Source organism: Panicum virgatum, chromosome 5N, assembly GCF_016808335.1.
Source record: "Panicum virgatum strain AP13 chromosome 5N, P.virgatum_v5, whole genome shotgun sequence".
Classification (NCBI taxonomy): Eukaryota; Viridiplantae; Streptophyta; class Magnoliopsida; order Poales; family Poaceae; genus Panicum; species Panicum virgatum.
The window spans coordinates 70230794-70247647 of NC_053149.1; the positions used below are offsets into that span (position 1 = coordinate 70230794).

At 50.4% G+C, this 16854-nt stretch overlaps 1 protein-coding gene and 1 pseudogene across 2 annotated transcripts in view; one reads left to right on the forward strand and one right to left on the reverse strand.

Annotated features, from left to right (window-relative positions):
* LOC120672029 overlaps positions 1-16854 on the forward strand; it is a 96594-nt pseudogene that overhangs the window by 17150 nt on the left and 62590 nt on the right. The window lies entirely within an intron of this gene.
* On the reverse strand, positions 937-3293 carry LOC120672038 (glucan endo-1,3-beta-glucosidase GII-like). The gene is made up of 2 exons (XM_039952334.1): positions 3215-3293; positions 937-2131 (listed from the first exon to the last, which is right to left on the reverse strand). Exons 1-2 carry the CDS (start codon positions 3291-3293, stop codon positions 1200-1202), a joined length of 1011 nt encoding a protein of 336 aa, XP_039808268.1. The 3' UTR covers positions 937-1199.

Here is a 16854-nt window from a genome sequence, read left to right on the forward strand (position 1 = left end):
ATAATATCGTATCGTTTCATTTTCGATGAAAAATGTGAAAGATAAAGTGATGGAGCCTTTCACCGATCGTTTCCGACCGTTTATAGATGAGTTTGATACAAACGAATGAATAATTTTATATATCCACCGTACAGTACTAAACTCTGAAAACAATCATAATTTCCAATATATTTTTTGAACATGTGGCTTATTATTTGGTATCTTCAGCCATCTCACAAAATTTGAACTAACGTATCCATCACCTTAAGATAAAAAAAAAAGAGAAGTATTATTTTGGTGCAGATTATTATACCAACTGAATTGAAATAGTTTGCGAGTAATCGAGCTGAGCGTTTTGTTGAAGAGTTAAGCGGTGGATTGTTCGGCTGGTGTTGGGCTGTTGGCGCTTGGCTTTACTTGTTTTGCGCGGCTGCTCATGCACGCAATTAGCGGCCGGTTTATGGTTAAGAGAGCGAGCGACCAGTAACGAGAGTGGAGGCGGACGTTATTGGGCCCAGCCCAGCGACAGGCAATTCGGCCTGTTGCTGAATGCTGATAGTGGCCTACGTAACGTAGTGGAAGAAGCAGGTGAGACGTCAAGCACCAAGTGAATTTTTTTAATTTTTATATTATTTTTTCCACGATTTGTTAAAAATATATGTCGATTTTTTTTTGCAAAAAAGCCATCCTGCCGCCAGTTCAACCGGCGGAATGAAAGCAACCTTTCGCCAGATGAACCGGCGGTATGTTTCTACAGTGCACCTGCCGCCGGTTCATCCGGCGGTACCTATCTTCCGCCGGATGAACTGGCGACAGGATGATATTTTTGCAAAAAAAATCGGCATATATTTTTGATAAATCGGAAAAAAATAATATAAAAATTAAAAAAAATTTGCACCAAGTACACGTTCTTGGGCCCGGTTAGTTCTCCTCTGCCCAAACATATGGGCCTGGGAATTGCTACAATCTTCAATTGGGCTTAAATTGCTACAATCTTCAACTGCTACTACAGTCATATCACACATAGATGTGCTTAATTCCCTTTATTCATACGTGCACGCTGCACTTTATGGAGTAGTTACCACTGCTGTGCATGCAGCTTATTACTCTAGTATTTTAATGTTTATTTAGGCTGATAAAATAAAAGCAATGAAGAAGAGGGAGGCATCTCCCTCCCATCATCTTCTTGCATAGCATAGCATATACCAGCTTTAGGTTGTTTAGAACCGGATCGGGTACACGGGCTGCTTGTTGGGGAAGAAGAGCCCGAAGTTCCTCTCCGTGGGGTCCCCGTCCTTCTGGTTCTCGTTGAACATGGCGAAGATGAAGGTCTCCAGCGCCCCGGGCCTCTTGGGCGTGCCGCGCCCGACGTGGTCGACCAGCCCCTGGTTGTAGCTCCGCGCGTTGTCCACGCTCGCCCCGAACCCGCCGGCCGACGGCCACCCGCTCTCCGACACCACGACCCTGACGTTCGGCGCCCCGGCCTTCTCCAGCGCCGCCACCACGGCGTCCACCATGGCGTCGAACAGGTTCGTGTAGGCCAGCCCGTTGCCGCTGTCCCTGACCGTGGTGCCCGGCCGGAACGTCGCGTAGCCGAGGCTGATGTCGCGCGGGTTGCCCCGGTACGCGAAGTAGGGGTACACGTTGGCCAGCAGCGGCGCGCCGGTGCCCGCCAGGTACCGCGCGATGTCGGCCATGTACCCCTGCGCGAACGCGCCGCTGGAGGGCGGGAAGGAGTTGGCGACGGCGTCGAAGCGCACCGACGTGGAGACCTTGATGGCGCCGAGCCCCGCCGCGGCCAGGGCGGCGTCGAGGTTCCGCATCGCCGGGAGGATGCGGCCCTGCGCGGCGGCGCCCTGGACCTCGTTGCCGACGGCGATGTACTTGATGCTGACGGCCGGGTAGTAGGGCCGCACGTTGGTCTGGACCCACGACGCGGCGCTGGAGGCGAGGCGGGCGAGGACGTCGTCGCTGTTGCCGGTGTCGAGGATGAGCGCGATGCCGGAGCCGCGGAGGGCGTCGAGGGCCTGGCTGTCGGGGAAGTAGACGCGCATGCCGGTGATGCCCCTGGACCTGTAGAGCTGCACCACGTCGCTCCTGGACGGGAGGTTGTTGCCCACCACGCCGTAGCAGACGCCGATGGATTCCACGGCTGCGACGCGCGCGCGCGGTTAATTCTTTATATTAATTATATATTAGGCAGAGACGACCACAGTAAAGATTCATGCATATGCACGCACACTGTACTTGTTAGCTGCTGTAAGCTGACGATAGATGCAACAATATTAGTGTTACTGTATGTGGGCCGGTGTGATGAGTGCTCGATCGGTTTAATTAATTATCTGGCTAAACACGAAAGGAATGAGGTACGACGACGGAATGTTATGTGTTAGTGCAAAAGGAATGTTAATTATTAGGGAACATATCTGGTGCAAACCACGACTTCGTGAAAACCTGTGCAAACCGCGGTAAAAAAGTCGTCTAAATTCACCAAAAAAATCACACATGTAGATGGTATGATGATATACAATGTTGTAAAATATCTTGTCCAAACTCGACTTCGTTTGTGAGATATAAAAATAACAAATTTGAAGCCAAAAAGCTGTCCAAATGTTTTGTTAGAAATTTGTTATTTTTATATCTCACAAATGAAGTAGATTTTGGACAAGATATTTTACAAGATTATGTATCATCATATCATCTACATGTGTGATTTTTTTTGGTGAATTTAGACGATCTTTTTGCCGTGGTTTGCACGGGTTTTCACGAAGGGTATGGTTTGCACTAGATACGTTCCTAATTATTAAACGCACGTGTCACTTTGTCAGAAGATGGATGCTGCTGCTTCTTGCTATATACATGATCGACAGGCACAGGCCTAATAAGATTCCTCCTGTGACGTGCACGCATAAAAATTACTAGCAGACCGATCGCTAGTAGTGGTAAATACCGTAGGAGCTAATATAAAACTTACGCTCAAAATCACCTGGCAGTTTCTTCTACAAATCCGATCCATTGCAGAATAAAGCAGGGGACAGCAACAAACAGATTAAATTGCAAAAACAAAAACGCAAAGCAGCAGTTAATTCAGGAACTGCATCCATATGGGCGCTGCTAGCTGTTTTTCATTCATTCATTAACTCTAGGTAATACTAGCTACCAGGATGCAAGCAAGTAAAACAGAGCGACAGAAGAGGCAGAGACTGTATATATGTATGACGCCCATCATCAGTACCTGTAGGAATGGAGGCAAAAGCTCCAACGATGAGAGCAACTGCAAGCATGGAAGAGGCAATAACTTGTTGCCTCGCCATTGTCGGCAACGCACACCCTTTTGCTGGGCACTCGAACAACCGATGTGCAGTGCAGTGCAGGCAATGCAAGCCATGCTCCCCCGGCCGGCTCCTTTTATAAACAAGTTTCAGTTGCCGGTCCGGTGCGTTTCCCGCGTCCAGAGGCGCATTCATGTGGCGGCGATGCGTCGCACCGTTCGCCGCCGGCCGCGTTCGTATGGCCACACGTCAAGTTGCCTGCCTACCACACGTCAAGTTGCGTTCGCATGGCGGCGCGTGTCCCTCTCCGCTCCGGCCACGGCCAGCCTGCCTGCCTACCACACGTCGCCCTCCGCCCATTTTCCACGGCAATAGCTACTACCTAGCTGCTGCTACCGGTAGGCCGGTCTCGATCTGTTTCTCTGCTGGCTGGCGCACCTGACCCCTGAGTGATCTGTGATCATAATGCGCGCGTGCATCTATATCGTCCCAATGCAACGAACAATTCATGGAATTCTCCTCCCCTGAGGTACACCGCCGGCGATCGCCTTTGCACGGATCGCCCATGGCGGCGGCCACTTAGCTCCGAACACGTCGTCGTCCATCTCTGGAAAAAAAAATGGCCATCTCCCGACGCGGTCGACAAAGTCCAGGGTTTGTGGAAGCCGGCGGTTTTCCTCGCGCACTCTGCTACTACCGCATCTCTCTGCGACACCGTACCGCATGGAAATTCTTCTCTCCCACCGGCCATGCACCTGCAGCGGCGTGTTTCGCATGGTTTGTTTTAGCTTCAGCTTCAGCTTCACTTATTTCGTTCACAAAGATTGATGAGATATTGTAGCATGGAGCCATTTTATAAGCCCATCTAAAATGAACTAGAAGCCAGGCAAAACTACGAAGCCGTTTGGCATAAGCTTATCTTATTTGCGTGCATACGCCGCCGCATGCGTACGGGTAGAGATGTTGACGAATACGTGGAATTTCAGGTCGTCGTCTGGGGCGCTATCGGATTTGACTTGGACTATGTACCCTAGTGGATCGGATTTGTTTCTGTCTCTGTTGTTGATCCCTGTTTCGTCAGATAGCAGGAGCTGCAAAAGAGTATTTTATTTAATTTCTTAATTGGAATTGTTTTTTTTCTTCTTTTAAGTCTTCATCGTTCAATAATTTGTGCATCATCTTGCACTGATCGAGATGTGCGCTAGGCTGACACGCCAGCATAATCATCCGCGCTCTGCATGACTGTAACAACCACCACGCGGACAGTCCGCGAGGTGACGGCGGACAGTCCGCGAGGCATCGCCAGATATTTATCTGGACGGATGTGGGACCCGCTGGTCAGATCTCTCTTCCTCCTCATTTCGTCCAGAACCGAGCGACTCTAGACCGCTCGCCTCGACGTCGCCCTCTCCCCTCGATCTCCCTTCTCCGGCCATCCTAACTCGATTCCTTGCGCGAGTACCTTCCCTAGCCCCTCCTCCACTTTCCCAAACCTCCAGACCGGCTCCTCACGGCCGGAATCCTTCCCACCACCGCCGGACGCCATTGGAGGCGTTGAAGCTCAGTTCCACCGCCGATCCGCCTCTCCGGTCGCCCTCCACTCGAACCGACCGCGGGAATGGATTCGTGGTGAGTTTCTTATGCTTCCCAGCCTTTTTCCCCTTCCATGGCGTGTCGCCGGCGCCGGAGCACGGCCTCCGCCGTCGCCGCCACCCTTGCTGCCGCCTAGGGCGAAGGTCAGAAATTAGTTATCGCGGACGGTCCGCCTGGGAGGCGCGGACGGTCCGCCGGTCAGGTTAGTTTTGTCCAGAGACGATGTTGCCTCTGGTTGTTTTTGCAAGATTGACTGCGGACAGTCCGCTATCGGGGAGCGGACGGTCCGCCATTGAGGCTCAAATTTGTTCCAGAGACGATGTCGTCTCTGGAGGTTCGCAGGGGTGAACTGCGGACGGTCCGCTACTAGGGCGCGGACAGTCCGCAGTAGAGTCTAGGAAATTGTCCAGAGATGTTTTCGTCTCTGGTGGGTTGAGTACTTGAACTGCGGACGGTCCGCCAGGGGTGGCCGGACAGTCCGCAGGTAAAATGGGAAAAAGTTCCAGAGACGTTGTTGCCTCTGCTGGGTTGGTAGGATAGTGCGGCGGACAGTCCGCCACTCGGGCGCGGACAGTCCGCAGGGTGTTTCAGTTAAAGTAAACTAGTTACATTCTTGGGCTGCACTCATTTAATTCATATGCATACGTGTAGCATCCGCATCTGAGGGAGCCGTCTTTGAGGTGATCGCGGCACCACAAGAGCAAACGACGCAAGCCCAAGAGGAGGGGTGTGAGCACCCGGCCCAAGGCCCGTCTGGCCCCAGTGTTGAGCAGCAGGCGCAAGGCAAGCCCCGGTGCACATCCTAGTATTTTAAATTAAGACACCTATGTATGTTTCTATTACTTGTGCATTAGGTTCAGGAATTATTTGGAACCCTAGTTGCATGATTCATAGGATTCCCGGAGTTATACTAGCATGTATAGGACGATAGTTGTGCTAAGCTTAATGTTACCGGTAGAAGACGAGTGGTCTCCTGCACTCGCGAGATGTAGGATGTTAGGAGTCGAGTAATTTCCGGTTACTTGCGAGATACATTATTATCTTTATATAATTCAGTATATGAGCTTGGTTTCGAAATGAACATGGAAATGTGAGACCGGGCGGGGATGATGGATAGGTATGGCAGCAGGACAGGGTTCCTGGGTGTCTTAGCCCCGTCTGTGTCGATTAAGGACCGGTGGATGTGGCAGTGCTGATCGGGGATTGAACTGTACTAACCGCATGCCGGGAGTAGGAGGTAGTCGAAACCGGTAAGCCGAGTACTGCCTTGCTTCGAAAGTACAGGAACCCGCACCCAACTCCTGGGGCGAGTCGAGTAGTCGCGGAGAATTGGGATGCATGTGTTTACTTTTGGTGGTCTCACGTTGAGCTCGGCTGACCATATGTCGTTGGGCTGGTTCCTGTAGTTCGAGGCGGGGAGGGGAATGGTTGGTATGTATAGTCCGACGGGGCAAATACGTGCCGTGTTGGTTAGGTCCACCTTGCAAGGTTAAATCGGATCGATTCGCCGTGTCTCGCGGTTATGAGGGCCTTGGTCTCTTTGTCACACCGTAGCAAAAATGTAGAATATGAGTTAGGTATGTTTATATAAAATATTGAGCTCATCGAATTATTTTGCTTGCATCACCATGTTTGCTATAGTAGGTCTTTGCGAATATGAGATGAGAGTTAATTTATTTAGAATCTGAAGCTAAAATAATGAAAGTAAGGAATTACTTTAGTTGCTTTTTCTGCAAAATAACCACCAGCCAAAAGCCTTGCATGTCTAGCTATGTGGGCTAAGTTATACCCACTGGTCGGGTAAGCCTTGCTGAGTATTAGAATACTCAGGGTTTGTTGCCAACATTATTTCAGGGCACGCAGACGTAGACTTCTGTCCCTGCTGCGCCAAGTTCATCCGCCGGGATGCAGAGGGATGGGTGGTCGTGGAGCCGGACGTTTAGTTAGGGATCTCTCTAGGGCTCACTTTTGGTAGCTGTAGGCCCGTTCCTCTAGACGAGCCAGGATTTCAGTATTGTAGAGTTTGTGAATTATGTATTTATTCAAACTCGGTTTGTAAAACTTAAGGTCAAGTTCTATGTATATTTGTTGTATATTCAAATATGTGTCGTGCTTGTACCATCTGCGCCCACCTTCGCGTGGGACTATCGGTGATGTTTCGATCGGGGCGTGGGTTGAGAAAGGATCGCCAAATTAAGCCATTAAGCTAATGAGCCCGATGTGTTCAAATGACGGCCATTACGCTTAATTAGAGTTTTAATTTGGCGGTTCCGTCACAGCTGGTATCAGAGCCGAAACTCACCGAGGGTGGTACAGGCGTGACTAAATTTCGAGTTTTTCTAAAAATATAAAAATGTGTTTTGTGCGTAGGGCGAGCATGCATCTCGTTTTTGTAAGGTTTTTTGGGGTTTTTCCGTGGGAATTGGTGGGGGTGTGAGTCTACGATCCTAAGGACCTTTGTAGATGACGTGCGGATCGAGAGGGTTGGTAGGGGGGCGTGAAAGGTTGCGAGAGTATCGTCGGCCGGACCGGAGGCACTGTCGCAAGGCATGTTCAGCGGACAGTCCGGTTAGGACCCGCGGACGGTCCGCCGGACCTTGAGAAAAATTTACCAGAGCCGGGTGGAACTGAATCTGGTTGACAGTGCGCACGGCGGACGGTCCGCAGACTCTCCGCGGACAGTCCGGTCAACTAGGATTTTGGGAAGCGGACGGTCCGCTTATGTACTGCGGACGGTCCGCCGTACTAATTTCGGCTGGACCAGGGCAGCTCGGTCAGACCAATTGGTGGCGCCGATCGATCGCCTGGCCCCGCCTGCTAGTATCCTTCAGAATTGTTTTGAAGCCCTACATTATGCATTGTGCCATGACTTGCAAGGATTAGTTGCTATCGGTTTTGTCTTGATTTACCATGGATGATGGAACTAACCTCGTCATGGTTGAATGCAGAATGGGAGAACCACCGAACCCTCCTGAGTTGGCCCAGGCCATTGCGGCCATGCTCACTGGGCGCGATGAGCAGACGGCACTCCTCCGTGAGCTCGTGGCGCAGGGCAGAGCGCCGCAGCCTGGACATCACCACCAGCCGCCTGCTCCTGGATATCCAGAGTTTCTGGCTACTCAACCACCGCTCTTCCATAAAGCGGATGAACCGCTGGAGGCAGACAGCTGGCTTCGGACTATCGAGTCCAAATTCACCCTGCACCAGTACAATGATGGGGACAAGGCAGGATTTGCCGCTCAGCAGCTTAGGGGCCCAGCACGCACATGGTGGGATAATCATGTGACAATGTTCCCCGCGGACACTCGTTTCACTTGGGAACAGTTCAAGGAAGCCTTCAGAGCGCAACATATTCCTGCAGGGGTTATTCGCAGGAAGCTCACCGAGTTCTTGGCCCTGAAGCAGGGCAATAACAGTGTACTACAGTACTCCCAAGCATTCAACACTCTCTCACAGTATGCTGGGTACCATGTGGACACTGACGAGAAGAAGCAGGTGTGTTTCAGGCAGGGGCTCAGTACCAAGCTCCAGGATCGCTTGGCGATGGTCAGGTTCGACAGTTTCAGTGAGCTAGTCAACGGGGCTATCATACAGGAGGACGCCCACCTAGCTCACAAGGCAGAAAAGAAGAGAAAGGCGCCGGCAGCGGGATCCTCAAGCAGTGCCCCTCAGAGGTTTCGCTTGGTGCAGTCGGGCCCACAGCGAGCCCCCTTTCAGCACCAGCCACAGCAGCAGTGGGGATACAGGCCCCCTCAGTACACTCAGCCACAGGGGACGGTCAGGCCTCCTGCTCCTCAGCTGAATGAGCAGAAGGTCTGGGTGCAGCAGCCGGGGGTGCGCCCCAATCTGTTTCCGTGCTACAACTGCGGGCAGCCGGGTCACTTTGCACGGAATTGCCCAATGCCACCCAAGCAAGGCCAGCAGTCGAGCCAGCAGGGTCAGAAGCAGCAAGTGGCCCACTTCAAGTCGGGGCAAGTGCACTACACCACCCTCGAGGGTATTCCTGAGGGAGCTCCAGTGATGGCGGGTACGTTCTCAGTAAATGAACAACCCGTTACAGTATTATTTGATTCAGGGGCGTCTCATACCTTTATTAGCAAGGGGTGTATTGTTAGACTGGGATTAAAAATTGAAAGCATGCCCAAGCCATACCACATTCATTCGCCTGGGGGAAAGTTAATCACCAATCAGTTTGTTAAGCAAGTACCCCTACAGTTGCAAGGAAAAATTTTCCCTATGGCCCTGATAATGTTACCAACCCAAAGGATAGATATTATATTGGGTATGAACTGGATGGAGGGTCAGGGAGTTACTCTGGACACGACCTCACAATCCGTGCACATCAACTCCTCTATTCATGGTAGTATGACTTTGAATTTGAGGGATCCAGCGTCTTTGACTCATGCGGTGCACCACGCTGAGGGCAAGAAGCTAGAGGACATACCAGTGGTGTGTGAATATCCGGACGTCTTTCCGGATGATTTGCCTGGAATGCCACCGGACCGTGATGTGGAATTTGCCATTGAATTGCAACCGGGTACGGCACCGATATCTAGGAGACCTTACCGGATGCCACCCAATGAGCTAGCAGAGCTAAAGAAGCAATTGCAGGAATTGCTTGATAAGGGCTACATCCATCCTAGCAAGTCACCCTGGGGCTGTCCTGCACTTTTTGTGAAAAAGAAGGATGAAAGCCTCAGGTTGTGTGTGGACTACAGACTTCTAAATGCTGTCACAATCAAGAATAAATATCCCCTTCCCCGGATTGATATTCTGTTTGATCAGCTATTCGGGGCCAAAGTATTTCCAAGATTGATCTCCGCTCTGGCTATTATCAGATAAAGATTAGAGCTGAGGATATTCCCAAGACAGCTTTTTCCACCAGATACGGACTTTTTGAATATCTGGTCATGTCTTTCGGGCTAACCAATGCCCCTGCTCATTTCATGTACCTCATGAACTCGGTATTCATGCCCGAGCTAGATAAGTTTGTCGTTGTTTTCATCGACGACATTCTTATATTTTCCAAGAATGAAGAAGAGCATGCAGAGCATCTCCGCATTGTGCTTCAGCGCCTGCGGGAGCACAAGCTGTATGCCAAATTTAGCAAATGCGATTTTTGGCTCAAGGAAGTCCAGTTCTTGGGCCACATCATCTCGGACAAAGGGATTTCTGTTGATCCTAGCAAGATTCAGGATGTCCTGGATTGGCAGGCTCCTACCTCTGTTCCTGAGATTCGAAGTTTTCTTGGGCTAGCAGGATATTATCGCCGGTTTGTACCGGAGTTCTCAAAAATTGCTAGGCCCATGACCGAATTACTCAAGAAAGGAGTGAGATTTAGTTGGGGCAACAATTGTGAGCAGGCTTTCCAGACCTTGAGAAGACTTCTGACGTCTGCTCCTGTCCTGGCTCAGCCAGATATCACTCGACCATTTGATGTTTATTGTGATGCATCAGGTATGAGTTTTGGCTGCATTCTCATTTCCGCCTTTGACTTAGCCAGGTATGATTCTGGCCTTGATGTTTGTATGTGATGCATTAGGTACGGGCCTTGGCTGCGTCCTTATGCAAGATCAGCGGGTGATAGCTTATGCTTCCAGAGCACTTAGGCGACACGAAGAGAATTATGCCACTCATGATTTGGAATTGGCAGCAGTGGTGCATGCGCTGAAGATTTGGCGTCATTATCTTCTGGGTAATCCTGTGCATATATACTCCGACCACAAGAGTCTAAAGTATATTTTTACTCAGAATGAGCTAAACTTGCGCCAGAGACGGTGGTTGGAATTGATTAAGGATTATGATCTGGAAATCCACTATCACCCGGGCAAAGCTAATGTGGTAGCAGATGCATTGAGCAGAAAGGCAAGTTGCAACTGTATCTCAGTAACCCCTATGCATGCAACTCTATGCCAAGAGATGGAGAAGCTGAATTTGGCTATAGTAGCTGAGGGTACACTTACTCATATTACCCTCACTCCAACACTGCGGGATCAAATTATTGCCGCTCAAAGAGATAATATTGGCATGGAAAGGATTAGGCAGAGGCTCATGGAAAGTGACCCTCGTGTGGCATGTTTTCAGCTAGATGGCGAGGGTGTGCTATGGTTTAAGAACCGGCTGGTGGTACCTAAGGATTTAGAACTCCGGAAACAAATTCTTGATGAGGCTCACCTCTCTAGGTATTCTATCCATCCTGGCAGCAACAAGATGTATCAGGATCTGAAACAGCGGTTTTGGTGGACAAGGATGAAGCGGGAAATCGCAAGTTATGTGTCAGAATGTGACACCTGTCGGAGGGTTAAGGCTAGCCACTTGAGATCAGCCGGCCCCTTGCAGCCATTGAGTATTCCATCCTGGAAGTGGGAAGACATTAGTATGGATTTCATCGTCGGTCTACCCAAAACTACCAAGGGGTATGACTCGATATGGGTTATTGTAGATCGTCTCACCAAGTCGGCCCATTTTCTACCGGTAAAGACCACACATGCGGCGAAGCAATACGCTCAGCTATATATAGATCGCATTGTGAGTCTTCATGGAATTCCAAAAACAATCATTTCAGACCGGGGTGCTCAGTTCATTGCCCGGTTTTGGGAGCACTTTCATGCCGCCCTCGGCACTCGGCTCCTCCGCAGCTCGGCTTATCATCCCCAGACTGACGGTCAAACAGAGAGAATAAACCAAATATTAGAGGACATGCTTAGGGCTTGCGTGCTCACCTACAGTCAGAAATGGGATGAGTGCTTGCCATTGGCCGAGTTTGCTTATAACAACAGTTATCAAGAAAGCATCAAGATGGCTCCATTTACGGCCTTATATGGACGGAAATGCAGAACGCCTTTGAATTGGTCAGAAGCGGGGGAGAGAACTTTCTTTGGGCCCGATATGGTGAATGAAGCAGAAGAGCAGGTTCGGGTCATTCAGGAAAATTTGAAGATTGCCCAATCCCGACAAAAGAGTTATGCGGACAAGAAGCGTCAATCCACCCTGTTTCTAGTGGGGGATCATGTCTATCTGCGGGTATCTCCAATGAAGGGGGTTCAACGGTTCGGGGTGAAAGGAAAGCTCGCACCTCGTTATGTTGGGCCTTTTCTTATTGTTGAGCAATGTGGGCCAGTGGCATACCGTTTGGAGCTTCCTGCCCACTTATCCGCGGTTCATAATATATTCCACGTATCTCAGCTCAGGAAATGCCTCCGTGTTCCAAAGAAGGTGCTTGACATTGAGAAACTACAAGTGGAACCCGATCTTGTCTATCCCGAATACCCAATCAAAATCGTTGATCACAAAACCAGGGTCACTCGGAATCAAACCAGTGTTTTCTATAAAGTGCAATGGAGCAACCACTCCGAGCGGGAAGCTACTTGGGAGACGGAGGAATTTGTTCAGGCTAAATGTTCGGAATTGCTACAAGTCTATCGAGGTACACACCAATTTATAACTCTCCCTTTAGCTATTCCTTGAATCTCGGGGCGAGATTTCTTTTAGGGGGTAGGATTGTAACAACCACCACGCGGATAGTCCGCGAGGTGACGGCGGACAGTCCGCGAGGCATCGCCAGATATTTATCTGGACGGATGTGGGACCCGCTGGTCAGATCTCTCTTCCTCCTCATTTCGTCCAGAACCGAGCGACTCTAGACCGCTCGCCTCGACGTCGCCCTCTCCCCTCGATCTCCCTTCTCCGGCCATCCTAACTCGATTCCTTGCGCGAGTACCTTCCCTAGCCCCTCCTCCACTTTCCCAAACCTCCAGACCGGCTCCTCACGGCCGGAATCCTTCCCACCACCGCCGGACGCCATTGGAGGCGTTGAAGCTCAGTTCCACCGCCGATCCGCCTCTCCGGTCGCCCTCCACTCGAACCGACCGCGGGAATGGATTCGTGGTGAGTTTCTTATGCTTCCCAGCCTTTTTCCCCTTCCATGGCGTGTCGCCGGCGCCGGAGCACGGCCTCCGCCGTCGCCGCCACCCTTGCTGCCGCCTAGGGCGAAGGTCAGAAATTAGTTATCGCGGACGGTCCGCCTGGGAGGCGCGGACGGTCCGCCGGTCAGGTTAGTTTTGTCCAGAGACGATGTTGCCTCTGGTTGTTTTTGCAAGATTGACTGCGGACAGTCCGCTATCGGGGAGCGGACGGTCCGCCATTGAGGCTCAAATTTGTTCCAGAGACGATGTCGTCTCTGGAGGTTCGCAGGGGTGAACTGCGGACGGTCCGCTACTAGGGCGCGGACAGTCCGCAGTAGAGTCTAGGAAATTGTCCAGAGACGTTTTCGTCTCTGGTGGGTTGAGTACTTGAACTGCGGACGGTCCGCCAGGGGTGGCCGGACAGTCCGCAGGTAAAATGGGAAAAAGTTCCAGAGACGTTGTTGCCTCTGCTGGGTTGGTAGGATAGTGCGGCGGACAGTCCGCCACTCGGGCGCGGACAGTCCGCAGGGTGTTTCAGTTAAAGTAAACTAGTTACATTCTTGGGCTGCACTCATTTAATTCATATGCATACGTGTAGCATCCGCATCTGAGGGAGCCGTCTTTGAGGTGATCGCGGCACCACAAGAGCAAACGACGCAAGCCCAAGAGGAGGGGTGTGAGCACCCAGCCCAAGGCCCGTCTGGCCCCAGTGTTGAGCAGCAGGCGCAAGGCAAGCCCCGGTGCACATCCTAGTATTTTAAATTAAGACACCTATGTATGTTTCTATTACTTGTGCATTAGGTTTAGGAATTGTTTGGAACCCTAGTTGCATGATTCATAGGATTTCCGGAGTTATACTAGCATGTATAGGACGATAGTTGTGCTAAGCTTAATGTTACCGGTAGAAGACGAGTGGTCTCCTGCACTCGCGAGATGTAGGATGTTAGGAGTCGAGTAATTTCCGGTTACTCGCGAGATACATTATTATCTTTATATAATTCAGTATATGAGCTTGGTTTCGAAATGAACATGGAAATGTGAGACCGGGCGGGGATGATGGATAGGTATGGCAGCAGGACAGGGTTCCTGGGTGTCTTAGCCCCGTCTGTGTCGATTAAGGACCGGTGGATGTGGCAGTGCTGATCGGGGATTGAACTGTACTAACCGCATGCCGGGAGTAGGAGGTAGTCGAAACCGGTAAGCCGAGTACTGCCTTGCTTCGAAAGTACAGGAACCCGCACCCAACTCCTGGGGCGAGTCGAGTAGTCGCGGAGAATTGGGATGCATGTGTTTACTTTTGGTGGTCTCACGTTGAGCTCGGCTGACCATATGTCGTTGGGCTGGTTCCTGTAGTTCGAGGCGGGGAGGGGAATGGTTGGTATGTATAGTCCGACGGGGCAAATACGTGCCGTGTTGGTTAGGTCCACCTTGCAAGGTTAAATCGGATCGATTCGCCGTGTCTCGCGGTTATGAGGGCCTTGGTCTCTTTGTCACACCGTAGCAAAAATGTAGAATATGAGTTAGGTATGTTTATATAAAATATTGAGCTCATCGAATTATTTTGCTTGCATCACCATATTTGCTATAGTAGGTCTTTGCGAATATGAGATGAGAGTTAATTTATTTAGAATCTGAAGCTAAAATAATGAAAGTAAGGAATTACTTTAGTTGCTTTTTCTGCAAAATAACCACCAGCCAAAAGCCTTGCATGTCTAGCTATGTGGGCTAAGTTATACCCACTGGTCGGGTAAGCCTTGCTGAGTATTAGAATACTCAGGGTTTGTTGCCAACATTATTTCAGGGCACGCAGACGTAGACTTCTGTCCCTGCTGCGCCAAGTTCATCTGCCGGGATGCAGAGGGATGGGTGGTCGTGGAGCCGGACGTTTAGTTAGGGATCTCTCTAGGGCTCACTTTTGGTAGCTGTAGGCCCGTTCCTCTAGACGAGCCAGGATTTCAGTATTGTAGAGTTTGTGAATTATGTATTTATTCAAACTCGGTTTGTAAAACTTAAGGTCAAGTTCTATGTATATTTGTTGTATATTCAAATATGTGTCGTGCTTGTACCATCTGCGCCCACCTTCGCGTGGGACTATCGGTGATGTTTCGATCGGGGCGTGGGTTGAGAAAGGATCGCCAAATTAAGCCATTAAGCTAATGAGCCCGATGTGTTCAAATGACGGCCATTACGCTTAATTAGAGTTTTAATTTGGCGGTTCCGTCACAATGACGACACTTTCACCGGAATTTGATGCGATACACGGCTGAGTGCTGACGACGTGTTTGGATGGAAGAGCCCAAAGCTTTTCTCCGTCGGCTCCCCCGGCTTCTGCTTCTCGTTGAACATGGCGAACACGTACGTCTCCAGCTGCACCCCGGGCCTCTTGGGCGTGCCCCGCCGGACGTGGTCGATGGCGGCCTGGTTGTACCTGCGCGCGTTGTCCACGGTCGCCGCGAACCCGCCGGCGGACGGCCACCCGGTCTCCGACACGACGACCCTGACGTTCGGCGCCCCGGCCTTCTCCAGCGCCGCGTAGATGGCGTCCAACAGGTTCGTGTAGACCAGCCCGTTGCCGCCGCCCCTCACCGTCGTGCCCGGCCGGAACGTCGCGTAGCTGAGGCTGATGCTCCGCGGGTCCTCCTTGTAGGCGAAGTAGGGGTACACGTTGGCCAGCAGCGGCGCGCCGGTGGTCGCCAGGGACCGCGCGATCTCCGCCACGCAGGGCTGCGCCAACACGCCGCCGGAGGGAGGGAACGAGTTGGTGACCACGTCCAGCCGCACGCACGTCGACACCTTGACGCCGGCGAGGTTCCGCATGGCCGGGAGGATGCTCCGCGTCGCGCCGCCCTGCACCTCGTTGCCGACGGCGATGTACGCGATGTTCACGGACGGGTAGTAGGGCTTGACGTTGGCCCGCACCCACGACGCGGCGGAGGCTCTGTTGGAGGCGAGGCCGGCGAGGTCCTCGTTGGCGACGCCGAGGACGAGCCTGATGCCTGATCCGCGTAGGGCGTCCAGGACATGGGTGTTGGGGGCGTAGATGCGCATGCTGGTGATGCCGGGGGACTTGTACAGCTTCACCACGCCGGTCGCTGGCGGGAGGTCGTTGCCGACCATGCCGTAGCAGACGCCGATGGACTCCACAGCCTGCACGCGCCGCGTGCTATAACCATAGTTAATATGCTTTCAAAAGCTGTGATGATGCATCGTGTTACTTTTCTAATTTCTATCCATGGTGAATTCCTACCTTCTAATATCAGAACGTCAAAGTCTAATTCACTTCTTGTTTCATGTAACGATGATAAAAAAAAAACAAGTATGAGCACGTACCCTTTGGAACCAAGCTGTGGAATAATAATCCAATAATATACAATGCGAATGCAAGCAAAGGAGCAACCCCGTTCATACCCACCATCTGAAATTCTGAATGAAACCAGCAAATGCAATGGGCAAGTAAAAATGGCACACCTTGTTTTATACTTGACGTCGTCCTTTGCTGATGGAACAGAGGGATATGCAACTTCTCATGGATTGCACTGGATAGCTAAGACATTTATGATTCTTCCATAAGACTGTTGTATGAAATAATCTTTGTTTACGTACGTGGATGGTAGTCCCCCAAACCACCAAATGCAATGCTTTGGGTATCAAATCAATGGGCATCAAAATCCACGAGCGTATCCAACTTCTTGTGGATTGATGCACATGTTTTATATAAAGGATGGAATAAAGTTATTCCTTTATCTTACAGAAAACATCTGTATGAAGTATTACATCCCAGCAAGTATACTTAAGACACATGATCCTTGTACCACATATCGTTGGTATTTTTATATAAATAATATAGTAATAGTGATAGAAATAGTAATTTAGAATTTTATATTGACACGCTTTAATTATTTATTATAATTATATAATCTAGATTCAGATTAAGAGATTACTTAATTTTTAATAATGATATAATTGGATAGTTTATATGTACATTTAGGGGGGGTTATATGTATTATTTTTATAGTATATAGGTGGGTAATTTACACGAAGATTAGAGGTTACTTTAAATTTTTTTAATGGTAAATATGGGTAATTTAGATTCAGGGTTATGCCGG